General features: G+C 41.1%; 1 protein-coding gene across 5 annotated transcripts in view; it reads left to right on the top strand.

Moving 5' to 3' along the window:
• Positions 1-27,645, top strand: part of SHANK2 (SH3 and multiple ankyrin repeat domains 2) — a 359,601-nt gene that overhangs the window by 212,282 nt on the left and 119,674 nt on the right. For all 5 annotated transcript variants that reach the window (XM_057408748.1, XM_057408747.1, XM_057408746.1 and 2 more), the window contains 2 exons: positions 4,618-4,700; positions 6,333-6,457. In XM_057408748.1, the coding sequence (XP_057264731.1) occupies positions 4,618-4,700; positions 6,333-6,457 (208 nt within the window). The remainder of the gene's footprint in view (positions 1-4,617; positions 4,701-6,332; positions 6,458-27,645) is intronic.

The following is a 27,645-nucleotide window of genomic DNA, read 5'->3' as shown; positions in this document are numbered from 1 at the left end:
AGTTGAAAAGGCAAACTGTAGAAATATAGGAAGTAAACACACTCATTTGGTTGTAAGTCTGGTTGGTTGAATCTCGTGTGTGATCTGTTAGATAATTGTGCTGCCATGGAAGGCTGTAGTCCAGTTTGTTAAAGCTGAAAATGTTCAACTTCAGTTATGTTTCTGGTGGATGCACAACTGGGAGAGAATCAGGAAAATAATTCCTATTTAAATTCATGTTTTCTCTGCCTTAGGGAGAGATTGACAATATGCCAAATAGCCATTTCTGTTTCCAGATGATGATGAGTGGAGCATCCTCTACGTGCTGTTTTTCAGATTCAAGTCAGCACTGGTACACACGATACGAATTGGCCTAAACGTGTTCCATGGTCCTGCCAGCTTCCATCTCTGTTATTCAGTATTTTAACTTTTGGAGTAAATCATGCTTTACGATAAGTTGTAGTTACTCTAGTTGTGAAATGGCAGCTAGGTTTCCTGGGTTGGCCTCCATCAGGAACCTGTGCTTCAACCTTTATTTTCTTCATACAAATCTTTATGAAGGACGTGACATTTCTGCTTCCTTCCTCAAGTATTGTCTTAGTGGGCTGTTAGCAAAGCAGAAATTATTGCTGCTTGAAAAGTCTACACAAAAGACAGTGGCTACGTTGAATGTAACAGTGCTGAGCTCAGCTCTCAGGTATCTGTCTGAACATGGGTAAATCTCTGTATTTCCCTTTCTCCATCGAGAAGTCTGTAAAGTATGGAAATTCCAACAGCTCTGCACAGTTCTTGAGTCCTGAAGTGTTAGGGAAGCCACACGAATTGATGAACAAGTATGGCTTCTAATGTTTAGAGTCTGGATAAAGCAAAAGTGATTTTTGTTTGACTCATTTTTAGCCTGAAGTTTTTATATGTAAGATTGTACTTCATGCGGAAGTATTCTGCACTTGAAAGGATGTACTTTGCATTTAGCTTTGTGTGCAGTGAATCTTGGACTTACACAGCCCAAAATCCAAGTAATGGGTGCCCTATTTAAGTAAGGAGCTAATGATTTTAAAATTACTCATTACCATACTATGGAACTAGTAGCATTCTGAAAACCTGGTTCTGATGCTGTTTGAACACATCTGGAAGGGATGCTGTTTGATTTCAGTTTGAGATGGGGCAGGAATGGACTTTAAGGATTTTACCTATTGAAATCTGGTGTGTCACAGGTAGCAGGGACTGTTGTAGTGTGTTGTTTGCCTGTACTCAAAGCACCCGTGAAGAAATGCCTCTCGCTTGAGCTCAGACCTCTGCAAAGGCTTGTAATGTAATGTCGCCTTTATTTGTCACTGGTAGCTATAGCCTATACCCATTGTGTTGCTCAGTATTTACAACACCTTCAGGATCAAAGAACTGCTGCCAAGAAGGCTTGTTATGAGAAATGTTGACCTACTTTTACAGTTGGCACCACTTTGCCTGCCAGAACCAGGTAGACTGTGTGTATGTCGTCAGTGAAGAGGTCCAGGTTGATGCTGAGATAAGAGAACTGTGTTTGGCGAAGGAAAAGAAAGCATTGTAGCAAACAGAGGTTAAACTTCTTTTTTCCTTCTTCTTCCCCCTTCTCTCAGGGGTGCAAAGTGAGTTTGCTGGAGAAGGGGTGTAGAGGCTGCAGGTTTGGTTTATTTGTGTGCACGTGTTTGTTTCCCATCCCTTTCCTGCTGCTCGTTCCGAGTTCTGCAGCTCTGGGGGGTGTGTGGAGAATCAGTTTGCTTTCTTGTGATTGCTTTAAACAAGTTCAGGCTGCTCACACCGTAAGATTATTGCAGGTGCCCTTCTCCTAAAACGTAAATGGGGAGAAATAGCTACAGATCTGATGTTTTCAGACCTACATTTTTGCTTTACAGGCTGTGATGAGGTTTTTCTTAATGTAGTATGTGACTGAAACAATATATTATTAAGCTGTATTTGTCAAGTAATAGAGATCAGTTTGTACATTATGTTACCAAAAGGTCACGTTGCACTTCTCCTGCCCTTGCCTTTCTCCTCCTTGCTTGTAAACCATGGAACTTCGTGAAATGTTGGCAATTTAGTATTCCCACTTTCAGTGTCTAAAGTGAAGTCTAAACCTGGGTAGTTTATGCTATAAATGTGCAGTACATGAAAAGAAAATCACAGGTGGTTTTCACACTTTTAATCTGAACAACTGTAGAGCTCTACATTAGGAAGAAGTGGGCATGACTAGAAAATACTTGTGATTTCATTAGCTGGCTGCGACAGGACCCTGGATGCCTTTTCTTTAAGTGCTTAACATTGATCAGGTGAATTGATCCCAAGTTTCTGAGCGCTGCTTTTGGAACTTCATCCTTCAGTGTTTTAAGGAATGATAAAAGGAATTTGTTTGCTTTTGTCAGCAAAAGTGAAGGACTCAGAGCCAGGTTTTATGAGGTACCCACCTAATGGGGCTTCTGAATTCCTTATATTAATGAAATGATATAAGAGTTGGATTTGGGGAGGGAAGAGGAGGCGTTATCTTTGAACCAAACACTTTCTATGATTAGATTCTCAAAAGCAGCCTTCTAATTTCTATTAAGCTATTGATTGTTTGCAAGGAAACTTAAAGGAAATGGGTTTTATTAATTTGGCTGTGTATTAAGAAGGCAGCTGAAGACAGCTTTACTGTTGACTCTTCAGCAGTATGGGTCCCATCTTGAAAATGTGGGTGGTGACATGGAAAAACTGAGCCAGTGCACTTGTAGGTTCACTTGGTTTCTATCAGTTTTGATGGAGGGTTTCAGTACTACAGCAAGGGTTCTGTGGGTTGCATCTTCCATCACACCCTCATATCCATGAGCAGGAGTGTGTTTGGCTTTTAATGGTAAGTACAAGTGATACCTGAATTTTATAGTCAATAACCATAGACTCATAGAGTTGTTTGGGTTGGAGTGGACTTAAAGCTCATGTAGTTCCAACCTCCGGCCATGGGCAGGGACACCTTCCACTTGATATAATAATAGTAAGAAAGATAAGTAGTAGTAAGTTGAGACAATATTCAAAAGCTGTTGATATTAATGGAGATTATCTGTTGCTCAGAAAGTCACCACTGAGGTAGTTTAAATTCCTGTGTGGTGTGTAAATACCCTGGAGTTTGGAAGACACAGCTACACCATCACATTAGCAGTAAGAAGTCACATCCCTCGGAGTTGAAAAGTCGTTGAAAGGATAGCCAGGACTACACAAAAGATGTGGAGTTTGGAGGCTGTCCACTGGTGTCCTGCTCTCATTCTCCTTGCCTTCGTCCAGAGCTTTAAATGAAAAGGTCACGCTGTTTTAATTTCATTACTTTCCTCCTGCCATTCTGGATTATTAATGGCACTGGAGTGGATCCGGTCTCTTAGCATATCCAGTGCCTTAGGGACTAGATTCTGTATGAGACCAGTGGTCACAGCAGTTGGCTAGAAAGAAATGAGAAAGAAAACTTGCTCGTACTTCTCTCTCTCTTAACTGGGTTTGTAGGTATGTTAAAGCCAACCTAGCAGCGTGTTTTGCAGCGCTTTCGATTCATGAATACTTAACCCCTGACACTGCCTTTGTTCAGAAGAACTTGTGCTGTGTAATGATTTTATACCTTAAAGAGCATTCAGAATCATTTTCTACTGTGAGCTTATTTTTAGTAACCCAGCGTTTAATGAAAAGCACTAAACAACGTGAGGCTTTTGCAGATCATTCCCTGCATCGGAAAGATCCCATTTTAATGTGGATTTTATGCCTTTTCCTCCTCTACCGTCTACTTTTTCCCTTAACCAATAACAGGAAGATTCTTAAGGCTACTTTCTCTTTAAGGACATACTGCTTACATAAATAGCTCTTTACACCGTCTCCTCGTTTTATAATACTAATTGTTTATCGGAAGATGGGAAATATTCCTTAGAAATGTGTTTTCCTGCTTGTGCATGCCTTGTTACTATTTCAATTATGCAGATTCTTGATGCTGTGGAAATTGGTGCCTGATGACGCCAAGGCAGCTGCACGTTGTTAGCATTGTAGGCTGTCAGATGATCATGTGGGATTCTTGCAGCATGCAACATTCAATAGGATTGAAAAAGGGCTTTTGATGCAAGGCATAGCTTTCAGAATATATTTGTGCCTTTTAGTTAGCTAATAGAAAATCATAATTTATTCTCTTTAAATTTAAAATGCTGCCTCATTTTTCTTCTGGTTGGTTTCATTTTGGCTTCACTAGAAGATGCATCTGGTACATCCACGATTGAGGAGTTTTTTAATGATACTGTCGTTCAGTTCACTTACTTTTTTTCCTTTTAGAGTCCTAGCTAGCCAACAGATTACATGATCACATGTTCATTCAGTCATTCATATAGAATACAAACCACCATGCATGATTTCTTCTTCTTTCTTTTTCCTCTCTGCCTTTTTTATTCCATTTAAGTTGCTTTGTCATGTTCTCTTTTATCATTCAGCTTAGTCTTTGTCTTCCCCTCGCTACTATTTGTTCTTTGTTTTCCCATGCTTGGTTACTGCAATATTATTTGATTAACGGGCTGTGATGATGATGAACCTGCACACTGGAGGAGCAGCTACTACAGTGGTGATGAAGGGATGTAATAATGGTCGCTATCCTCGGAATTCTCTCTACAGTGACTGCATAATAGAAGAAAAGGCAGTGGTCCTGCAGAAAAAAGACAATGAAGGATTTGGATTTGTGCTCAGAGGGGCAAAAGGTATGTGCTTCTGTGTGTGTGTTTGTGTGTGTGTGATGTGCACTGGCATGAAGAAATTTATACATCTCGGAATATAAGCAGGAATTATTCTTGGTGCACTTGGTTGCTAGACAACAGGATTCTCTGTGTGCTGTACTACTCAGACAGATTTTAGTGGCTTCTGTCTGAAGCAGTTTGCATTTTTACATAGGAGAAGCACTGTATAATCGTTGGGGGGGGGGGGAGAAAGTTTTGTCTGTATTTCTATTGTGTTGGTACATGTAATATTTTGTCCTTAATGTGTTCTGTTGTGCAGTTTACCTAACTATGGGAAACCTGCTTTCCGTATAAAACCTGCTTCTTTATTTCAAATGTCAGTCTACTGAAATAGGTCTGCGAGTAGAAATAGACAAGAGAGTGATGTTTTGTTTAAAATAGGTGTGGATCTTCTGCAAGGTGACATTGGTGCAGTTTTAGTATGAAAATATGATCTTTTTTTATATCTTCAGAAGCTGCACGTATGTTGCATGGCCTGTAGCGTGCTCATTTTGAAAGCTGTTCGTATGTTAAGCTGCATGTTACTTTTCTGTAGGCTAAAACCTATAACAATGGCATTTCTAAGAGTTAAAAAAAGCATTCTATTTAATGCTTTGCTTTTTAACTTTCAGTCCAGTTTGCTCCATTTGTATTTAAAAAACATACCTATGATGGTATGTCCCATATCTTGCTCCCCCTCATTTTACATGGGTTCTCCCTTGCCTTGCTTGAGCACGAACATTATTCCACATCTTCATTCTTGGGGCATCATTTTTGCTCTCCTCTGTTCCCCCACCCCTAAACCGTAGATTTTCAGTGTTGTAAAAGCTTCTCTAATTTTAGCTACAGAAACATGTTGGGAGTTGTGTTAGGAAGGGCACCTTTCAGCTAACCCACTGGCAGGAGTTGTCTGTGCATTGAGCAGAGGTTACTCCCTCTGTGTAAGCCCAGCAGTTTTGCCCAGATTTTCTCTGTAACAGTGAGGGCACCTCAGGTGAAAGACCCAAGGACTTTTCTGCTTGTATGCGTACGTGACAGAGAGAGGGAGAGCTGTTACAGGGCCTGCTCTGCCTCCTTGCCTAAAAAGTGATTCCTTCTGTTATCTTCTTTGTAATATGCCTCTAAATCTAGAAGAGAAAAATCAGTTTGGGCTTTTGCATCCCTTCCCACTCACCCCATCCGCTCCACTACCACCCCCCCTGCCTCCCCAGTTTGGCCAGATGCTCTCTTCTGGCTATGGTACATCATTTATTTTCAGTTGGATGTTGCCAGATTTACAAGCATTTTGCTAGGCATACAAAGGCTTACTGAAAGTAATACTGAATATCCTGGAATACTCAGAATCCAGCTCTTGCCTCATGCAGCTTGATTTGGTTTGTGTCAGTAAAGAAGCATGTCTTTTTCTCTCTGAATGGAAGACCTGTGGATTGCTATTGCAGAGAGACTGCACTTTATTCCCAGCATCTTGATATCTCCTCTGAGGCAGAACCCTCTTACTTTGAGCACCCACCATTTTTTAAACCATAAATTTCAATGGCCAGTCATAGGCCTTTACTCAAGTGGTATTTACAAGCACTCCATAACTTTCTTATTTTAATGTGGTGTTTATTTTTAAAGCTGATACACCAATTGAAGAATTCACCCCAACTCCAGCCTTTCCTGCTTTGCAGTACTTGGAATCGGTGGATGAAGGGGGAGTAGCATGGCAAGCTGGCCTGAGAACTGGAGACTTTTTGATCGAGGTAGGAGATCCTGCAATTTGATTCTCCGTGTTCTGTTGGGGAAATAGTGATGTTTTCCCTTGGTTGGGAAAAAAGTGGTGTGATGCTTCCAAAGAGCAAGTGCAGTGGAGTGACACCAATAATGTACTTCACTTGATCTATATTAAAATCTCGTGCAGCATTTAGGAAAGCATTTAGAAAAGAGCCATGTTCAGGTTGGCTGGGAATTTTCAATTTGGCCTTTCTGTTATTTGGGAGCACACTATCAGTGTCGTCTGGGAGGTTTTATTCTTCTTTGCATGATAGATTTCAATATTTATTGTAGGCTATCAGTTCTGTGGTCTTGCAGTCATTAAAATAGATGACTTTTTATGCAACTGTTTCTGCAATCAGAAATATCGGTGGTCTAATGCTGGTTTGAAACCATGGAGAATAAAGCAAATCACCTTGGCTTGAAATGAGATATTTCCAACAGTGCACTATAAATGCAGTCATATAAAAAATAAGCAATGGATGTCATTGCAATGGAAATTACTTTATAAAAAGGATGTATTTAAATACTCTTTTCAGTCACACCACAAATGTCTTCACGTTTTAGATTTTGGAGGATTTGGGGTTGGTATTTTAGGATTTGGTACAATAGTTGGTGCTCCTCTTTAGTGTTATTAGGCAGTTTGCAACAAAATCAGGATTTGGGATTTTCCTCCTCTTCCCTCCACAACCTTTTCATGACCAACAACGTGATGCTGTGATTCTGTGGAACTGTCTGTTTGAAAATAGGCCTTTCAGGGTGCATCAACCAAATCTTGTCTCTAAGAGCTTTTGATTTGATTTTAGTTTTTCTTCTTCAGGTGCGTATGTGCTTCAGTAAAGTGTTTACTGGTGCCACAGCATTCATTTCTGCAGAGCTGGCCTTTACATTTGGGAGAGGATGTAATCTGCAGCTTTTATTTGTTGTGTGCACTGAACTCCCATGGTGATGGAATTTAAATAGTTGCACAGCTTCTTCATATTGTGACAAGTGAAAGAACAGGCTTTGCAGACTTCTCATGTAAATGGAGGTGCATTTTTAGCTGGGTCTTCTAAGTACATTTCTCTTACTGTTACTTGAGAGTAAGCATTTAGCAAACTGTTAAGCAGTAGCTTACAAATCATGCTGCTATGGACTCTGTGCAGGGATGCTTTCAAAGTATGGTTCTTGGTGTTATGTGAGGGGTTTACACAATGCTTTATTTTTAGAAGTTGATTTCTTGTTAGGCTTTTCATCAATAGGAAGTATGAATAGTCTGTACTGGCTGATTTTGCAGATGGATTTGATGGTGAATAATGTATAATTTAATGGAGAGGATTACAGGATGCTAACTACGTGTATGGATTTTTTTAAAGATCTCTAAAGGGACGCAAGGGGTCTGGGTAACTGATTTGGCACAAAGCTCTGCTGGTTTGCTGGCAAATGAAAGAAGAGTTATAATTAATTGTATAGACAATTTACTCCAAGCCTTAGCTTAGAAGAGTAGTTAAACATGCTCATGCTTTGCTGAACAGGGACATTAATCTATACTCTACATAGTCCAGTATATTTGTAATTAATTCTGAAAGAAGCAATTGTTACATGCAAATCAAATCCATTTCTCTGTCATTTATGTTCATCAGACTTACTCTGCTCTGAATTTTGCAACTGAATTACAAGGCTACGGTGATCCTGAGGAATCACAACTTTGCTGTGGTTGTAGGCTTGTTGGAGAAAGGCAGGGGTTTTCTGGTTTATGAGATACACGTGCAGTGCACAAGACTGGCTATTGAAAGCCATCTTAAAAGATATTTACGATGATGCAAAAGATAACTAGTGCTCAAATAGAAATTAGTGATTCACCTGCACTTCTAGGAATGCCAAGCTACTTTATTTCTTGTGTTGAACCAAGGAGAGTTAAATGTACTACACACTGTAGTGAGTGGTTGTCACAACTGGTGGAGTTAGTCTGTCTTACTGTGAAATGATTTCTCCCATGTCTCTGAAGTTCCTGCTGCTGTGTGTAAGTGCCACCTCAACCATTTGTAAGTAATATAGTGCATTTATCATAAATGTCACATGAATAATAAAAGAGTTAATGGGCAACTAGGATCCTAATTAGTCCCATTTATAACACTTGCAGCAAGCATCAGGCTTTAGGGAAGTGAGAAACCAGTTTGGCAGAGGGCAAAACGCAAGGGAGAGCAGATGTTTTGCCCTTGCTTGAGGGGGTTCGGTGGCTTGGGGGCATGGAGATACATGGAATCTCACTGTGGAAAGGCAGGTTTGACAGGAAGATAGATCCTTTCTTTTGGAAGGACTGATCAGGAGGATAGCTGAAGAGAAAGCATCGTTTTTTATGTGTAATTATGGTCTCTGGATCTTCTGAAGGGGGTGAGACTTCACTGTCAGCTACTGAGCGGACTGAAGTAGTTGAATGTTGAAGATGACACGTGTTGAACAGAACAAATAAAAGATCAATACAGAAAAGGAAGAAAAGTTGTTTTGCTTGAGCAGGTAAACAGAGTAGATGTGAGCTGGAACAGGGATGGCATGGTATCATTGGACTGACTTTTTATCAAGCTTGCACTGATTTGTCCAACCCCTACAATTAATTTTCACATGAGATTTCAAAGATTAAAGTTAAACTTGCCCCTGGAAATAGCATTCACAGACTCTTCATTGGCATTTCTGACAATACATGGTTTTATTCCTCCTTCAAACCCAGTCATATTTTTTGTGGTAAGAATTCCAGTGCATGTCATGGCTTTTCTGGATAGAACACAGGAAAACTGTGTGGAAAAGCGCATGAGTAGTCTTAGAGGTGAAACAGAGACAGCTGTCGTTGAATGTAGGGTTTCATAAGCGATTCAGTGGTTGCTAATTCATGTGATTTTCTTCACTTGGATAAACAATGAGAAATGGGATACGATTATAATTTGGTTGTTGTATCTTGGGAGATTGTATAGCTCTACCCTAGGTGTTATTTTTCACTGTTTTAGTTGATGTTTACTTGAATCTTGGTATTTGCCCAATTACAAAGGCAGATAAAAGTAAAGCAACACATTAGGGCAAGTGCTACCCAACCTGAAACTTTCAGTTTCCAGTAGAAAGGGATTTTGTAATCTACAAGTCTCACTAATGTAACACCAGTTCTGAAGCCATTGGAGGTGGTTGGTAATTTGTCAGAGTGACTGGATATCTATAGTACAACTTTTGCGTTGGAAACTGCTTAATCAGAACAAATCGAACCGTGCACTGATTTGATTTGTTACTTGAGGTATTTGCAAGAAAGAAATGTAGGAGCTCTGACTCTAAATCTCTTATTTATGAAGAATCTTTATGTGCCTAACCCACTGTCACCTTTGTTTAGATGTAGTAGTTGAACTAATAGAAGCATAAATAGAGGAACCACTAACTACTGCTGTTCAGGAGTGCTGCCTTAAAACAGGATGTGAGGAATTCGCTAAGTTGGGGTTGTGTTTTCCATTGAGATTTCCTTTGATGACCTAATCCAGTACAACCATCTTTGAACAAAGAGATCCATTAAAGTGGAACGGGTTTTTTAACTCAGAATAATCTCTGGTTTGGTTCAGTATAGTAGGATATAGATTTATAAATTATAACCCGGTGGATTATTAACTTACTATTGTTATACTCATGAGTGTGTTGTATGATGTGGTGCACGGGGAGTTTTCCTCTGCCACAGGGCATATCTCATAACAAACAATAATGTTATAATATCAATACTTAGAGAGTGAAACAAATTCTGCAATATTTTACCAGAATAATGCATTTTGCTCTAAATGAGGCATTGCAGTTTGCATTATTGCGCCATAAAATCGCTTATTTTTCCAGATAAATGGAAATGTTATTGTTTCCAGAACAGCAGAGCTGCTTATTTATATGTCAGTTGGAATGTAAGCTAGATAAAACAAGTGTATTACCCATTAATAAAAAAGCCAAGGCACAATTCAAGGTTTGATTTGAGGCCCAAACCCAGAGGTAGTAATAGAAGAAACCTCATCATTTTGGTGCAGAACAGTTCAGTTGGTGCTTGTACTAGAGCATGCAAAGTGATCTGCAGAATAGCTGCCTGTATTTCTTTATCCGCCAAAGCTTGTAGAATTTACTACCTCAAACATGCCTTTAAGTAGTGATAGGTGGAAAATAGACATCACTTTATTACAGCATTGTTTTATCATTGTGCTATCGCTGTCCTCTGGCTGTATGTAGGAAGTAGCAATAGGCATTTAGGGAGACAGCTAGAATAACTGGAACGGGGATTTTGAAACATCCACACATGCACACAGAGGTGACTTCAGATTCATATTTAGCAATAGGTTAGATTTTTATAGTTTTATTCCAGTAAATAACTTTCTACAAACTTTTAAACTGATTTACAAAGCAAGTTCTTAACTTTATTGCTGTAACTTCCACTATGGTCATTAGGAGTATTTTTAGCAAGCACAGCAATGTTACTTCTTACATTTGTATTCGATGGCTGGATGAATTAGTGGCTTTACAAAGCCATCTGTTACTGATTTAAATCCTTTTAAGAAAAGAGAACACTTCCCATCCTCAATTTTCATTAATTACCCTGAAACTGGGTTTTCTCCTATGTCTACTGTGAGGTTCGCTAGCTTCTGCCACCATGTATAAATCTAAATCATGTTTCTTTCAGGCAGCTACCCAGGGACCAGGGTATTTTTTCTCTCTTGCAAATAAACTGAGGCTTTGTTAGTGTCTTTGTACTAACATGGATTATCACATTTGGTGCCAATTTGGCTCCTGCCCATGCGTTGAGCTTCCCCTTTCGCGTGTCCAGCAGAACGGCTGGGCTCAGTGCAGCACGCTCTGAGCTGAGCTGTTCCTAGACAGCATTGAGTTTAGGCTTTGGCTCAACTGAACCAACAATACTCTTGCCTGTTTTAATGATGTGAGATTCACCACAGTACTGCAGTGTTTCAGCACGTGTATATATTTACTATGTACTGAAAGGTTGTGTGTGTGTAAGTATGTGGTTATTGGAAGGGTAGTAAGTCTCCCACTGACCTCAAGTCTGAGGTACAGCAGCTCTTGCACACCTACACTGGGCACTAGCATTTTTCAATCTGTTTAATAGACACCTAGTTTGATTCAACAAGCCATTAGAGGAAAAAGATGATTTCTGTTTGCCACTTGGTCATCATCCTCTTGGTGGCATCTATAAATGATGCCTGTTGAGCACAAGCGTACCCCTGACTTCTTAAAATGAGAGTTGTTAAAGCCCAAAGGAAATTTTCTTCCTGTTTTGGTTTTTAAGTTCTTCTGCTTAGGTGTAACTGCAGATGTATTAGAGAAATGGAGCTTATGGTGGGACAGTCTTCTTCTGGAAGTGGGACACTCTGGTGTATCTGCACAGTCTCTGACCAAAGGGATTAACTTTTCACTTGATGGAGAAGTATTTTGCTTTCTTTCCACTTAAACTCAGTGAGGGTTTGGGTATGGGTTGGTTTTTTTTTTCTTCTTAATTTCTGTTTTTAGTGGATGATGGCAGCTGAATGAAATTATTGTGCCTTCAAACTGCTTTGGATCTGCACAAAAGCACTGTAGGAAAATGACAACTATTTTGGATTGTTCTTTTTATCTGCTTAAATGCAGGCTCCAAGCTGTAGGAAGTGATGGGATTCCAAATGTGCTTTGTGTGATCATAAAAAAGATGGACCAATCTTGTTTAGTTCTAAAAATACATTAATAAGACTGTTACCTCTCGGCATAGATGGAAATGGGCAAACAAAAAGGAACTTGGTTCTTACAAGAGCTCGGTTATTCTCACCTAAGCAAATAATATGCTTTAAAATTAGACTGAAAAGCAGACAAAAATGAACTCACTTTGCTGTTGTCAAACACAAAACCAGGCTGTGAGCAAAATGGGAAGTGTTTGCCTTTAGTCTTGATTCAATGTGAGGTGTACACAGGGCTTGTATTCCCAAGGTGCAGGAGGAAATGGTTATTTATCTGATTTCCCAGAACTGTAACGAGTACCTGTTTGATACTGAGCACTGATTTACATGCTCCTTTGAGAGGAGGATAGGGAAGGAATTGGATGGTGATGGCAGCAGCAGCCAGAGTTAGCTCTGTGTCCATGCAGTTCTCCATTATGTTTTATGGCATTCTGACCTAAATGCCACGGTGGTTTTGCAAGCATTTCTGTGCTGAGGGATCCTGCCTAAGCCCACGGGACTGTGTGTGGAGTGTGGAGCTGTCCACAGGGACCTGTTTGACTTCTCGTGAATATGAAAACCAGTATTTCCTACTACATAAATATGTGTTTATACATATAAATGACATCCTACTACAAAATCCTCTAAAACCCAGCAAATTTGCTTAAAGATAAGCTGCTTGTTATAGACAGCCAGTTCTTGGCCACCTAGAAGCCATCCAGTGGCACCCAGCCATCTTGGCTATGCTATCCACTGTTTCATGTAGAGCCATGGATAGTCTTCACTCTTGCAGAAGTCTGTCTGTCCTCTGTTCAAATGATACAAGATAATACAACTCTTCCTTTTCTAACTGTTAGGCATTGATATTGGGTATTAAAACTCATAGCATCATATAAGTAAATGCTGGTTTTAAGGTATAGTTTGAAGATTTCCAGAAGACATTATATTAAAATTAATTTCTCTGAAGCCTGTTAGCTTTTTTTAGTCTCTTGATACTATGGAAACCTGCTTGCTGGAATGGAGCTATATGAAAAGCTGTCCTTGTGCCTGGTATTTTGGGGGAGAAGACACAGTTTCTTTGAATTGTGGGATGTTGCTACAAACCTGCAAAACTACAGGTGAAGGGAAACAGAAGAGTTGTTAGAAATGGTGCAGAGCTAACTGCCAGATTCCTGTTGTGGAGTGCTGCAGCAGAACTAATCTAATACCTGGAATTCTTCTTTTTCCTTTTTTGGGGGAGGTGTAAGCAACTTACAAGCAGGAGGAATACTATAATACAGAGTTGCACATGTGTGTACATAGGTTTTGATGTCTTTATCACCAGTTTTCTTTTTATGATTCTGAGACTATCAGTCAGTTCATGTGATGCTGAAGAGCTGAACTCACCTTCTGGTTGTGCCTTATGAACCACAGTCTTGTCCACAGGTTAAAAGGAAAGTTGCTTGACAGCTGGTGATCACCTTCCCCTCCCTTCATACCCCTTCCTCCTCCACACCCAAACCTTCTTGGGTTTTGAGTAAATAGCTTAATTCATGGTCAAACAGTATGCAAACACATCTTTGGTATCATCTCCAAATGTGAAAAGGCAAATGAAAGCTTTACAACCGGACATGTATTCCATTCATTTCGTTCTCTTGGTAGATTTTAATCCATCGTGTGCAGTGGGATTCCTAAAGTGGTTTACATGTTTCAGAGGCGTTAGATAAATCACTTCATGGGGTTTACAGGAGAGGCTCCCCACTGCTTTGTATGGGTGCTGGAACTGCAGAAGCACTCCTGATGTAGGGAAGTTTGGAACTTCTGAATCTTCAGCTCTGCATTTCTTGAATTCTTATTTCTTTTGCATTCAATTTCTAGTCTGTGTCCCCTATAGGAGAGTGGCTGTGGGCTGAGATTTGATTTGATTACTGAATAAAGCAGGAGAAGGCTTCCTTCCCTATTCTTTTTCTTATCCTGCTATGGAAGGAAAAATAGCAGCTTCTGACTTACCCCTAATTCGGGTCCTTACACGATTACACAATTACTGCATTCACAAACAGTACGTGAGTCTATAACAGAAAACAGAAGTGATCATAAACAGGGCACACAAGGCAACATGGTTTGATAAATGATCTAGTGAAAAGCTTGCTGAATTTGATAGATGGGAACATTCAGTGTTGGAGGTATCACAGTAAACAGGTGCTCATCCCACTCAGATGCCGCTGTGCTCCTCCAAAGTTCCTGTTTCAGCTTATGCAGGAGACCAGGGAGGGAGAAGGTGATGACAGAAGGTGGCTTTCCAAGGAATCCCTGCCTTGTTTTGTTCTGCTGCGTTCGAAGCAATTCCTACGACTTGTGACTGTGGCACTCAGCAAATTTATCTAAAAAAGGAAATTGAAGTATACCTTAAATCAATCAGATTAGAAATCACATTTTATATCCTGTTGTAAGACTGATACGAATCTATTCAGAGAGTCCTGTATGTAACCATAGAGAATAATAAACCTTTATCTCTATCACTTCATTTTTGCTTCATATATTCTGGCAGTAATTTAGGGAGCTGGATTTCTGCTTCTCCCCAGCTTTTGGTACGAAGTTTTCACTTGTTAAAAACCCCAACATTATTTCTCCATGGTGAGAGTTTTTGCCTGTGAGTTTTCAATAGAGGAACTCCTGGATAGACTTCCTGGCAAGTGGCAACTCTGATGGGGTGCTGCATGGGTGCACTTGAAGGTCTTTGAAGGCTTTGCTGACCAGAGCACTGAAAATTGTCCAAGCAAATACATCGAATGGTTCATGGAGTTTTCCAAGAATGAGTAAATGGATGATAGCATAAAAGAGGGAGCTAAATGTATCTTATTTGCTGCTGAAGAGAAAATTTAGAATGTAAGTACATAAAGAAGTCATCATGGAAGAGTTTATTTACAACCTGGAGCAAAAAGGGTTGATTCTGGGCAAATATAATGGTTGTTTAGGTACTTGCTGGAACAAAGAAGAGAGTTAAGAGAGAATCATGAAAACCCTGGGCAGAGTAAGTCCATGCAGAGATAAGCTTCACCATGAAATGCCCATGATTTATGAGTTTAATAGTTGCTAAGGAATTGCCATGAAAGATGGCAGAATAGCCTTTTTATAAGGACTGCTTGGACTTGCACTGATTCCATATAACAAAATGTTGTAACCTTGCATGTATCTGATGCCAGCCCACATGCTGAAATAGGTGAGGGAATGTGAAGCTCATGCTTTGTACTCTCAAAAGCCAGACCGCAAGGCAGGAACCAAAGTCCTACACTAACTGTGTTGTATTTTCTGTTAAAGAAATAAAAGCCGTATAATCAAAGAATCCTTTTTTAATTCACAATATAGATCTCTCTAGTATTATTGCAGTTCCATCTTTTAGAAGTGTTCTTCGAACAACTGCTGTTGTTTTTAATGGACTCAACCTCTGCCTTGGCTTTTCAGACACTGGATGGGTTTGTGTGAGGCCACAGTTGCTGTTGGCAGGCTTGGAAGTTGTTCACAGTGCATTTGATATATTTATTTACACGGAGGGTTATTATGACTCACTTTCACTGCTAAATTGAAGAGAGGACTGGTTTTGAATGACCAGCAAAACAGTTATTGTAAGTGTATTTCTGAAAGTTTCTGGTCTGTTTTTTAGATCTAAATATGCCTTATTGACTGTGCCTATTAACGGAGCTGGCTTTGACAACACCCATACAGATTGCAAATTGATTTTAAGATGTGTTTTGACTGTGAGTAGCTATTTGGTTCCCGTAATTCCCTGTGTAATTTTAGAATCCGTTTGAGATACTTCAATAGAAAATCAAGCATCCACCTAACAAATTGGTTGTTACTCAGAGTAGGGAATGATGTAGGCACCTATTTTCCAAGGATCCCAGACAAGGATTATTCATCCCCAAGTCTCGTTTGTCTGCTATTTTTCTCCTGTTTCTTGTCCCTATCCCATGCAAACCTCTTCAGAAGTGCTGTTCAGTTCTTTAGGCCTTTTGCTTCTGTCTTACAGTGTGGGCCCACCTCTGGGTGCTTGAAGTTGTCCCGTTGGGTCTCCCAGAGGTGAACTGCTGTGATCTGCTGTGCTTACACAGCATATGAATTGAGGTAGTTTTCTCTACATAGGTCTTCCTCCACCTGTAATAAGTGTTAGAACCTCAGTATTGAAACAACGCTTCTCTTTGGCAGCTCTAAGATAAAGAAACTGCCCATGTCTTACCTGGTAGCCAGTAATGCAAAGTGGGCTACTGCTGCCATTTTAAGACCTGCAACACAATATCCTTACAAAGTAGTCGGGATACCTTGCAGTATAAGTACATGGACCTGTTAGAGTGAGTCCAGAGGAGGCCAAAAGCACCTCTCCTGTGAAGACAGGCTAAGAGACTTTGATGCATTGAGCCTGGAGAGGAGAGCACTCTGGGGAGACTTTAGGCCAGCTCCCAGTGCCTAAGGGGGCCAAGAAGAAAGCTGGAAGGGAGTTTTTTACAAGAGCCTGTAGTGACAGGATGCCGGGGAATGGCCTTAAGCTGTCAGGGGAGATTTAGACAAGATGTTAGAAAGAAGTTCTCTACTTTGAGGGCGCTGAGGCCCTGGCACAGGGTGCCCAGAGAAGCTGTGGCTGCCCCATCCCTGCAGTGTTCAAGGCCAGGATGGACAGGGTTGGAGCAACCTGCTCTAGTGGAAGGTGTCCCTGCCCATGGCAGGGGGTGGGAACTGGATGAGCTTTAAGGTCCTTTCCAACCCAAACTATTCCATGATTCTATGATTTTAGAGTTCTGTACGACAGAGTTCCAGCTTTCTGTGTTAAGTATAATTGCCTTATCCGAGCGTTTGTGTTTGGTTTACTGGAAGTGGAAACATGGGATTCAAAGCTTTGCCATGATGTGGGTACATGTGGGGCTGGATCCTGTATGAACTATTCAGATGAACCTAATCTCATACCTTAAATCTTGTAATTTAGGCACTGACTTTTATTTCCTTCTTCAAGGGGGATTGAAATGAAAACTAGAGTACTTTCCTACAGATTAGAATGCAGTAATGTTAATGGTGACTCTCACTGGAATAGAAAGGCTGTTTGGATACATATTTCCATCTCTGTTACTGTAGTTGATAAATTCATGTGTTCAGCAGTGGAAAACAGGAAGGCTTTGGAACATAAAGAACATGAACTGGTACAATATGTTACACTGCTGTAAAACTCATCAAGGATACCTTTTGCAAACAAGAATGTTGTTGGCTTTCTATCATGACAGAGGAATTTTTAATGAGTGAAATGCTTCCTTCATAACCCATCTCTAATTGCCAGAGCACTATTTAAACATCAGCTTGCCTCTCTGTTTATGAAGAAATATTTGATGTTTTAAGTGGCTTTATATACCGTGTTTTGCTGCTTTTCCTGTACAAATGAATGTCATTAATCCAATTTAATGGTTTTTCTGTTGTTTTTTTCTAAGGACCTTTTGTTGCAGTGAGGTGGAACAGTTGTTGAATTTTGATTTTGTTTACTGATGATCTTAGATGCAAAACTGATGCTGCTGTGAGCAATTATCCACCGGAGAGCTTTCAACACAGTAACTCACAATAAACACCCGATCGGTGACATGATGACAGCTTTTGGTGGCTGCATGATCCCATCCTAAATATTGACTTTCAAATGGGTGTTATTGTGCAAATCCATGGTTTAGAAAATGCTATTTATTCACAGGAGAGAGGTATATACAGCTGAATAAAGGAAAATACTAGAGTTAAAGTGAACCCACTTGCAGGGTTACCACTTCTGAAGCTTAGTGAGCAGAACAGAATCAGAGCATGGTTTTTGCTCGCTTTCTCACAGTAAAAGGTGTTATATACTGGAGTTTAAACTGTTGGAGGAGCCAGCCTGACTTTAACCAGCTGATGAATAAGCAGGTGAAGGAAATTTGTGCTGTGATTCAGTCAGCATGATGTGTATTCACACATGGCTCTGCTTTAGGAAATGGTGATTGGAAAAGAGAGAGTAAACTTCAATCCGTAGCAGTCACTTCCTAAGTTAATATAGTCTTACCTCAGAAAGCTGTGTCACTGCAGTTAAACTGCCCCCGGTAACTGAGGTTTAGGTTGTTTAAACATTTGCTAATGCAGGGTAGGGTTTGGGGTTGATTTCTTTCATTATTTATTATTTTTTCACTGAACTACAGAGCTGAGTTGCAGCTCACAGTCACTTTGCTCCGTCACTGTATTGCTTAGGTTACTCTAAGGTACAGAGATTGAGTTAACGTGCAGGAGCAGCTTCGGTTAAAATGTCTGGCCTGTCATAGAATCAGCCAGGTTGGAAAAGACCTTTAAGACCATCCAGTCCAACCATTATCCCAGCACTGCCAAGGCCACCACTATCCCATGGCACTGAGGCCTCATCTCCACGGTACGTGAACACTTGCAGGGACGGTGACTGCAGCCATGCCCTGGGCAGCCTGTTCCAATGCCTGAGCACCCTCTGGGCAAGGAATTGTTCCTCAGCTCCATCTAAACCTCCCCTAGTGCAGCTTGAGGCCGTTTCCTCTTGTCCCATCCCTTGTTCCTTGGGAGCAGAGCCCAGCCCCTCCTGGCTCCATCCTCCTCTCAGGCAGTTGTAGGCAGCGATCAGGTCCCCCCTGAGCCTTCTCTTCTCCACACTGAACCCCCCAGGTCCCTCAGCCGTTCCCCATAACACTTGTGCTCCAGACCCTTCACCAGTTCCATTCCTCTTCTGTGGCCCCACTTTAGCACCTTAATGTCTGTCTTGTAGTAAAGATCCCAGAACTGAAGAATGCAGCCAGAATATTCATTCAAAATTGATGAATACAGTTTGGATTTTACACACTTCTCCAGTAACTGAGGTGGGACTATTTTTCACACTTTTGGAAAGGCCTGAGTATTTAAAGAGGCATGTTTGGGTGCCATGAATCACCTTCTGCTCATTCCCAGGGCTGCCAGCTTTTAAACTTCTAATTCTTGCATCTTCTTTGTATTCATAATTTCATCATTATTTTAAAGTCCCCAGATTTTTTCTGTCATTACCTTATGAAAATGATACTAATTTAAAAAGAAAACCTCTGCTTTTCATCTTTAAATATTCTGGTTATAAATCTAAGGAAAAAATACACAGGTATCTGGGTCTCAGCATTTTATTTCAATCTCATAACTGTCTTTTATTAAATCCTGGGTTTGTTGGGCCCTGGCAATAGAGAGCACTTGATACAGTACTTAACCTAATGCTGAACCGTGTTTCTATTTTGAGCTGACACTGAGCAATGGCTCAGTCTTATGCTTTATTTCTTTCATACACACTTTTGAGTCTGTTACTGTTAGTGGCTAGTTCTCATATTGGCTGCTTTGGCAGCTGTGAGGCATTTCTGTCCTCGAAAGGTCTTGACGGAAAACAGCAGTGGTGTGTTGGTTTTTTTTGTGTAAGGTTTGGTTTTTCCCTCTATGTTTATATTTGATCATATTTTGCATATGTGGAACAATTTCTTGCCCCCTTTTGACTTTGATTTCTGGTCCATAGGGTTCTGACCAGAGAATCACTGCCTGCCATAAAACACGCCATTTTAGCACAGCAACTTCTCTTATTGCTCTGTAATATCGTTGGAAGAAGTGTCTCTTTTGAATTATTATTTTAATTAGTTTTGATTCACTTTGATGATTATTCTCCCCTGTGCATACAGAGAACTGCCTCGCAATGAAGTGTGCTCCAAGAACTGCCCCATTACAATTACAGACATGAAAGTATTAGCTGTCAGGCCCTGATGCTGCTCACTGCAAACAGTGAGATGCTTTGAAGGTTTATCTTATCTTCTACATGCTGCTGTAAAGCTTGAAGGAGCCAACTTCAAACCCCAACTTGCTCTGTAGTTATGTAGTTCCTTCCTGTCTGGGCTTTGGTATCCAAAAGATAAAATGGGATGTTTAGTCTGCACCACCTACAGAGTTGGGTGTTTGCTCTATGGGTGGCAACATGGTCTAGTGTGAGGTGTCCCTGCCCATGGCAGGGGGTTAGAACTGGATGATCTTGAGGTCAGTTCCAACCTAAACCGTTCTATGATTCTTATGAGGAATTTGAATACATCAGCAGGGTTGGCTAAAACCTAAGGTAGCCTCAATAAACCTATTGCCAGTGGATCCTCCTGGTCCCTGCAAGCCCCTTCTGTTCCAAGCACAAGAAGGGTTTGATTTTATTAGATGCCTTCAATATACATAATCTGTATTAATGAGGTTTTATAAAATACAGCAATGTCTTACTGCCTTCTACTCATCTTCCATAAATTAAACTTCAAGTGTTGTACTCTGATTTTGAGTGGGATCCACCAAGGGATGAACTACTGTCAGAAAGGCAAGACACCAAAAATAGCTTAAAATGTAACCTCAGGATACTTCTCTCTTTGTCAGTCTTTTTGCTAAAGAGAAAAGTATCAGGAAAAAACTCCACAAACTTCTAAATGTAATCTCCAAAATTGACAGAAGTGGAGAGAGAACAAGAAAATTGGGGAATGCTGCTTACAATTTTATGTTTTCAGCGTACTGAGACATTTGGATCCGATGGTTTAACGGGCTGTGATTTATTTTGTGAAGCAGAATAAAGCTTCGAGGTACCAATATGAGGATTAACTTTCTATTTGCAAATTAGCAGCTTGACTGAATGGTTCTGTTGGGTTTTTAGGGTGTTAGGGATGGATGAAGAAGGAAGGGTATGCTTAGATCTAGAACTAATTTAAAATGCAGGATTTACTAAAGGTAGGTAATGTAGAAAATGCATGCTCACTTGTTTCAAGCATGAATAAATACTAAAGAAAGGCAGCTCAGGACTCAAAGTTGTTTTTGGAAGGTGTGTTTTGAGCCAACCTTTGTTGCTAAGAGCTACCAAGTCAAAATAAACCAGGTAATTTCTCTTCAAAACAGAAAACTGTGGCTTTGTAGACAAGATTTCTCTCTTAAGGATTCCATAGTGCAGCTGGGCTTTAAGTGAGGGCCTCTTGTTCCAGATTAGGGACAAAAATGCTCCGAAGACACTTCAGGCTAGCACAGAAGTTGGGCTGGATAAATCCAGTCCATGTGTTTCTGCATGAATACTAATAGGAAGCCAGTGGCAGTGCATGTTTTGGAAAATTAACCATTGGAACATTGTCAGATTTATGGCTGTATATGAAGGCTCTGAATCACTTAAGGATTATCAACAGTAAAATATGTCATAAGGCTTGTAACACGCTGTTTATATGTGGAAAAGATCATAAATCCAGCACTGCCTAATTTTTATTATCTAAATTCCTCATTTTGAAAGGATTTCTCATAAAGATAAAAACATTGATTGTCTGTAGAATCCATACTCGCATCCTCCCATGTCTTTCATCTTACTGCTAATGCCAGCTTGTACCATCTGATTCTTCTATCGGCTACTATAGATAAGCCTGTAGTTCAAACAGAGCTATCCAACTTGTGTACCTTAGTGTATGGTCAAAATTAGGCTGCAGAACCTGAATTCAGAGAGGTGGTAGTAAAATATGAGAGTCCAAGTACGCAGTCCAGCTACCTGTGAGAAGGGCTGTCATGTTTCTTGGATGGTCGAGGTTCCCAGAGATGTGCAGTCCAGAGAGATCCCTTTACTCTCAGCATTACTAGTGGTAGCACGAGCTGGATGTATCTGGTTCAGCTACCATATGTATCCATCTCTTCAGGCTGTTCATGTTTTATGGCAGGATGCCGGAATGTTTCTGAGTAATGCCAAGTGGTGGGGAATAATAATAACATTAACCCCTTTGTATCTTACCCAACCGTGAGTAGGATTTTGTGGAGCGGAGCATGCTTTGGAGCCTCTTCTGCTCACCCCTTCTCCTCTTCTGTGCCCCTCAAAATGTGCAGATGGGTGTGTTAGGAAGCCTAAGTAGAGAGGCAGATATGGATGAACCTTCTAAGAAGGTGATAGTATAAAAAAGGAAGATGCTATGATTCTCCTTGTATATATTTTTCCATCACTTTAGAAAGATAATGTGTGATTCTTTCTTTTCCCCGTTTTACTTCACTGCCAAGGTCAAATATGAATGGTAACCACTAACCACTGTGTTAATGCTGACAGCCTTTCTCCATTCTTGTCTCTCTTCTAGAAGTGAAAGATTTGCAGTAGCAATATAACAGAGCACTGCAGGCTTTTCCTTGCATGAACCAACCTACTTTCTCCATGGAGTGATTTCCAAATCATCAGAGATCCCTGCTCCTATACTGAGAGCTGGTGGCTAGGGATAGTTGAGTTATGGTAGCGTTATTAAAATACTGACAGCATGTCACTGCCTAAGGATAAGACAAGTGTATTTTAATAAAGGCAGGAGAAAGAAAGGATGTCAGGAATAAACAGGGAAATGAACACAGATGAAGAAATTCCAGGAAAAAAAATAACCAGGAAGACCACAAACACATTGATTGTACTCACACTGCGGATCAGCTCTATCACATTATGAGTCTTCATCAGAGATGCTTTGAGATCTCTACACAGGCCCAGCCAACTCTGTGAGATCTTTGCTGCTTTTCTTTGCTGAGGTTAGTGCCTTCCTTTTACGCCTGCCTTCTTCCCCCTTTTACTGGGAGATGTTAGTTTTAAGCTGAGCTGCCACTGACTGTATTCAGTGTGGGACAGGAAGGTACACGTTGTAGTCATGCTGCAACCACACACTGCATGTTCCCTATCAGCCCAGCAGACTGCACGTCCTCAGAGTTGGGAATGAGCTTCCCTGGGCTTCCTGCCTGGAGCAAACAATAGCACTTCACTAGCTCTTGAGTTGCCACTAATTGAGGCAGTGTAATTATCAAACGCTTGGACTCATTCCCCATCTGTAATAAAACAGCTGTGTTATAATGTTATGATCAAATCCTTTCACTGTTATATGACCTCATAAATGAGCGGTTGGGAATCATGCATTTGTGACTCAGTCTGTCACTAAAATACACTAATTCCATCAATGGTCTTTTGGATAAATTTCTCTGAATGGGTACTGGTTTACTTTCCCTGAAGAGGAACGGGGCTCTTTACGTCTAAGTGGTTTCTGGTCTGCAGAAGAGTAATGAAGAAACTAGAAAATGAAATAGTTCTGTAAAGAACTGGCTTCACAGGGGATCAGCTGCCTCATCAGTTTAGTGAGAGATGTAGGCCAGCTCCTGAGACCTCTCAGAATGGTCCTGGGTTGCTGCCCAAGGAGCTGTCTGGGTACACTTTATGTAGGTTGATCAGTGTGGAGAAGGAGTAATACAGCGTTTTGCAGACTACCCCTTGCTACAACAGGCTTAAGGGTGAAAACTTTAGCAATTCCATTCTTGCTGAGCAAAAGAATAGTATCTGGTTCACAAAATTATAGTTAGGTTGAAGTACAAGCAGTCAAACATTCTTCTGAGTTCAACTAAACCTCAGTAATACTATTCGAGTATTTTGATTTGGTTGGGAACTGGTCATTTATCATCCTTCCACACAGGCTGGCCTGCTTTAGACACCTTTCAGAACAAGAGAGGTCTGCCAACTTTTCCTCTCTTTCCAGGTTTTTATCTATCAGGAAGGCAGCCACCAAAACAGGCAGCACAGTTGAATGGCTTTGAAACAATGTCATTTAGAATGAGAAAGTCTTACTTCAAAATTGGAAACGTGAAGAAAGAAGAGAGAAAAGAAATGAAAGCCTCAAGAGTTAAGTCTGTAGTACGGTTTACCAAAATAGATCTTGAGGAAGAGCTAGCTACAGGCATAATATGTTATGGTAGACTTTTTCTTTCGCTTGTAGCAGAAGCAGGAAGGTCTGCCAGAGGTCAGCAGACTGGAATGATGATGGACTTTTACAAGGGAGCCTGAAAATCTCAGTGAATTCTGAGCTGTGGAGTTAACTATGGAGGAGCCTGGGATACAGCTGCTTCCTGAGGACACTGAACATAAAGACCAGTGGTGCAATTTTGCATTTAGCTTGGGTCAGATGTGGTCTGGCCTGTTGGTCCTGTACCACACCTGTGCTCTGGTGTGCAGGCTCCCACCTTCCTCCTTGGGTTCCACAAGTGTGGGTCTGGCTGAAAAGTGAAAGAAAGAAAAAGCAGAGGGTCAGCAGCCAGCTTTAACCATATGAGCCACCTGGAAAGCCTCTGGACTGTGGGCACAACCACAGGAACAGCAGTTTACTGCTAGATCAATTTAAGCATAAGCTTACCCTGAGGAGCCATGTCTGGTTTCAGAGACACCAGAGAAAGGTTTCATAACTGACTGACAAAATGAACAGTAACAAATCATCAAGACAAGGTGATACTCTGAAGATAACTCAGGTAGAAGATTTCCAAGCAGATACAGTATCTCTTGTTCTGCCTTGATAGCAGAGGAATGGGACATAACAAAGGTGTCATTGGTCTTAGAGATGTAGAAATAACCATGAGAACTGCTTGAGGAAGCTTGTTGCCACTGCTGGAGAGCTCATGCTAATGTCACATTGATTAGAATCACTGGAAATGTGGTTAAGAAGGAAAAAGATGAACCTCCAAGAGTCAAAATAGCATGTATAAAGGGAAATCATCTGTCTGGAAGGAGCTGGTGGTTAGGCAGATAACTACCTTGACTCTTTGAGCTTTGATTTGGATATTCAGACATGCTTAAAGACCAGGCTATAGCGTACTAAGAGAAAATGACCTCTAACATAAAGGATATAAATGACCTCTAACATAAAGGAAATAAAGAGGAGAAATATATAGATAATCTTCCAAATACAAGGAAAAGGAGTGGAGTTTGAGAGGGCTCTGTGCTGTGAACTGTCCTGTTAAGTCTGCACACAAATTACCACATTTAGGCATAATACAAAGACTATGTAGCATTCAGAGCTTACCTTAGGATCTACTAAATCAAAGAAAAAGTTGCTTTTCAGCCATCTTAGCCAACATACATTGCCAGGTCTAGCTCTTTGTAAAGGCCACTCACAGAGGAGTTTAAGGATGCGCAAGGAATTGGGACTGCTTTACCTGACCCACTGCTGCCCAGCACCTCCTTTTGCTTCTTGGGACCCAGAGGTTTGTGCTCTGTCAGTGCCTTGTGGCATCCTAGACACACAAAGGACAGGGTGGATTAGTCTCTATCCAGAGTAAGTTTCCAGGAAGCCTGTCTTACTCTCCTTCCCTTCATGATAAAAGGAGATGAGCTGGTGATTTCATCTGCTTTTAGTGATCATCAACAAACCCAGCATGCTGGGTGGCTGTGGCTTCAGCCTTAGAGGGTAGAGAGATTCCTGATGCAGATCTCCCTAACTTAGTTGGGATGATCCTGTTTAACTGCAAAAGATTTAGGAACTTGGTACGGTTTGGTTTTGTTGTGGCTCTCTATTATTTCTCTAAGGCTGTTTCTCTTGAAGAAGAGGGAGATAAAGCAGCTTATATTAATTATCTCACCAAATGCATCTTGTCTTGACAGAAAAGAAAGGATGCCTTCAAAAATCACTTTCTGTGTTTCAACAAACACCCTAGGACGTTGTGTGGGAACCTCACAGCGTTTGTCAGTAGCTCAGGTACCAGTCAGGGAGCACTTTGGCTGGGCACCATGCTGGGACATCTAGTCTAGGTCCTGCTTTGACAGGGAAGGTTGGACCACATGAGCCTTGATGACCTTTCCAACCTGGTGTTCTGTGATTCTGATGGTACCTAAATCAGCATCTGACTGCATGAAAATGTACCAGTTTTAGTCAGGAAAGAATACCTACTCACTGATGTCTGTGTTCAGTTGCATAGTTACACCTACAGTCTGCTTCCTGCTTTATATCTTCTGAAGAGGCAATGTAGAGCCCAGTCCTTGTGCAGGTGGGAGCTCTGGTCTCACTTCATGCTGGGGGTGAAGACTAATTTTAATAGGGCTGGTTTACATGTGGGCTTCACCAGGTACTATTCAGTTGACTAAATGCAGGGGTCTAGCACATTTTCCATGCCCTAGGGTAGCCTGCTCAGCTTCTGTCATTTACTCTCTGGAGGCTTTAGGTATCCTGGAGGTCCCGTGTTTTATCTGACAGTCACAGTCTGATCTCTGTGATCAAAAGGACACAGAACTGTTGAAACAAGTCCAGAGGGTTCAAACTGAAAGAGGGGAAGTTTAGATTGGATATAAGGAAGAAGTTCTTTACTGTGAGGGTGGTGAGGCACTGGAATGGGTTGCCCAGGGATGCTGTGAATGCTCCATCCCTGGTGGTGTTCAAGGCCAGGTTGGACAGAGCCATGGGTGACGTGGTTTAGTGTGAGGTGTCCCCGCCCATGGCAGGGGGTTGGAACTGGATGAGCTTAAGGTCCTTTCCAACCCTAACTCTTCTATGAGAACCATGAGTAACTAAAATAGGTTAGATACCTATGTTGAGTATGTCAAAGGGAACTGCACCTGGGGAGGAATGACATGCTGGGGGCTTTGCAATAGAGGACTTGGGGGTCCTGGTGGACACCGAGTTGAACATGAGCCAGCAACGTGCCGTTGCTGCAGGGAACGCAAGCTGTATCCTGGGCTGCATGAGGCAAAGTATTGCCAGCAGGTCAAAGGAGTCTCCATCCTTGGGGATGGATATTCCAAAGCTGGCTTTAGATGGCCCTGCTTGAGCAGGGGTTTGGACCACATACCTCCAGAGGTCTCTTCCAGCATCACCCATTCTGTGATTCTGACATCTGTGACCAGTGGCTGTGAAATTCCAGTGGCCCAAGATCCAGCTGCTTTCAAACTTTGAACAGAAATGAAGGCTGGTCACTTTTAGTTGGATTTGTTTTCTATTCTTTAAATGGATTTCTGGCAGTATTTCATGGTTGACTTGAAATACATGCATGCAAACTGCAAAACATGGCAGAAATGTGACCGCAGTACCAGCTGTGAGGGGACAGAAACTCTGTGATGACAAAAAGAGTGGCAGTAAATTAAATTCTTCGTGTTTTACATCAAGTAGCTCTGATATGTGCTGTATGCATGAGAGAGAGAGATTTTTTCTATCCTAACATGGAGCAACCAAATTCAATTGATAATTTGTAAAACATGCCTTTTATTTATTGAGCAAGGGCATGAAATAGTTCTCATGTCCTGTATAGATTCATAGAGTAGTTCGGGTTGAAAGGCACCTTCAAAGGTTATCTGGTCCAACCCCCCTGCAAGGGCAGGGACATCTTCAACGAGATCTGGTTGCCCAAATGACAACTTCTGCATCTTTTGGTATAACCTAGAAAAATGCGTACACTAGATAAGTGCTGTGGACCGCATTCAACACTGAGAAATCCTCAGTGCAGGTTCGAAAGGTGTGTGAAAACATTTTAATTCCATATTAAATATGGATTAAAAAATGTGTCAGTAAGGGCAGAAAAATCTTAACCGTCCCCTCTGAACTACCTAAATGTCTTAATCTGCAAGAGTGAGGAGAGAAAGCGCTGGGCAGTCACTAAGTACAAGAGCTCATCTTGACAGAGTCTAACAGATCTGTGCCTGTAGTGCTGTTCTACACGGCGCTCATTGACTTGTAACGCAGCAACTGTCT

This window comes from Pezoporus wallicus, unplaced genomic scaffold, assembly GCF_028554395.1.
Source record: "Pezoporus wallicus isolate ANWC-B61680 ecotype Strahan unplaced genomic scaffold, APGP_CSIRO_Pwel_v1 contig_6382, whole genome shotgun sequence".
Lineage (NCBI taxonomy): Eukaryota > Metazoa > Chordata > Aves > Psittaciformes > Psittacidae > Pezoporus > Pezoporus wallicus.
The sequence above is the reverse complement of the archived record's forward strand: the minus strand, read 5'-3'. Positions and strand labels throughout refer to the sequence as shown.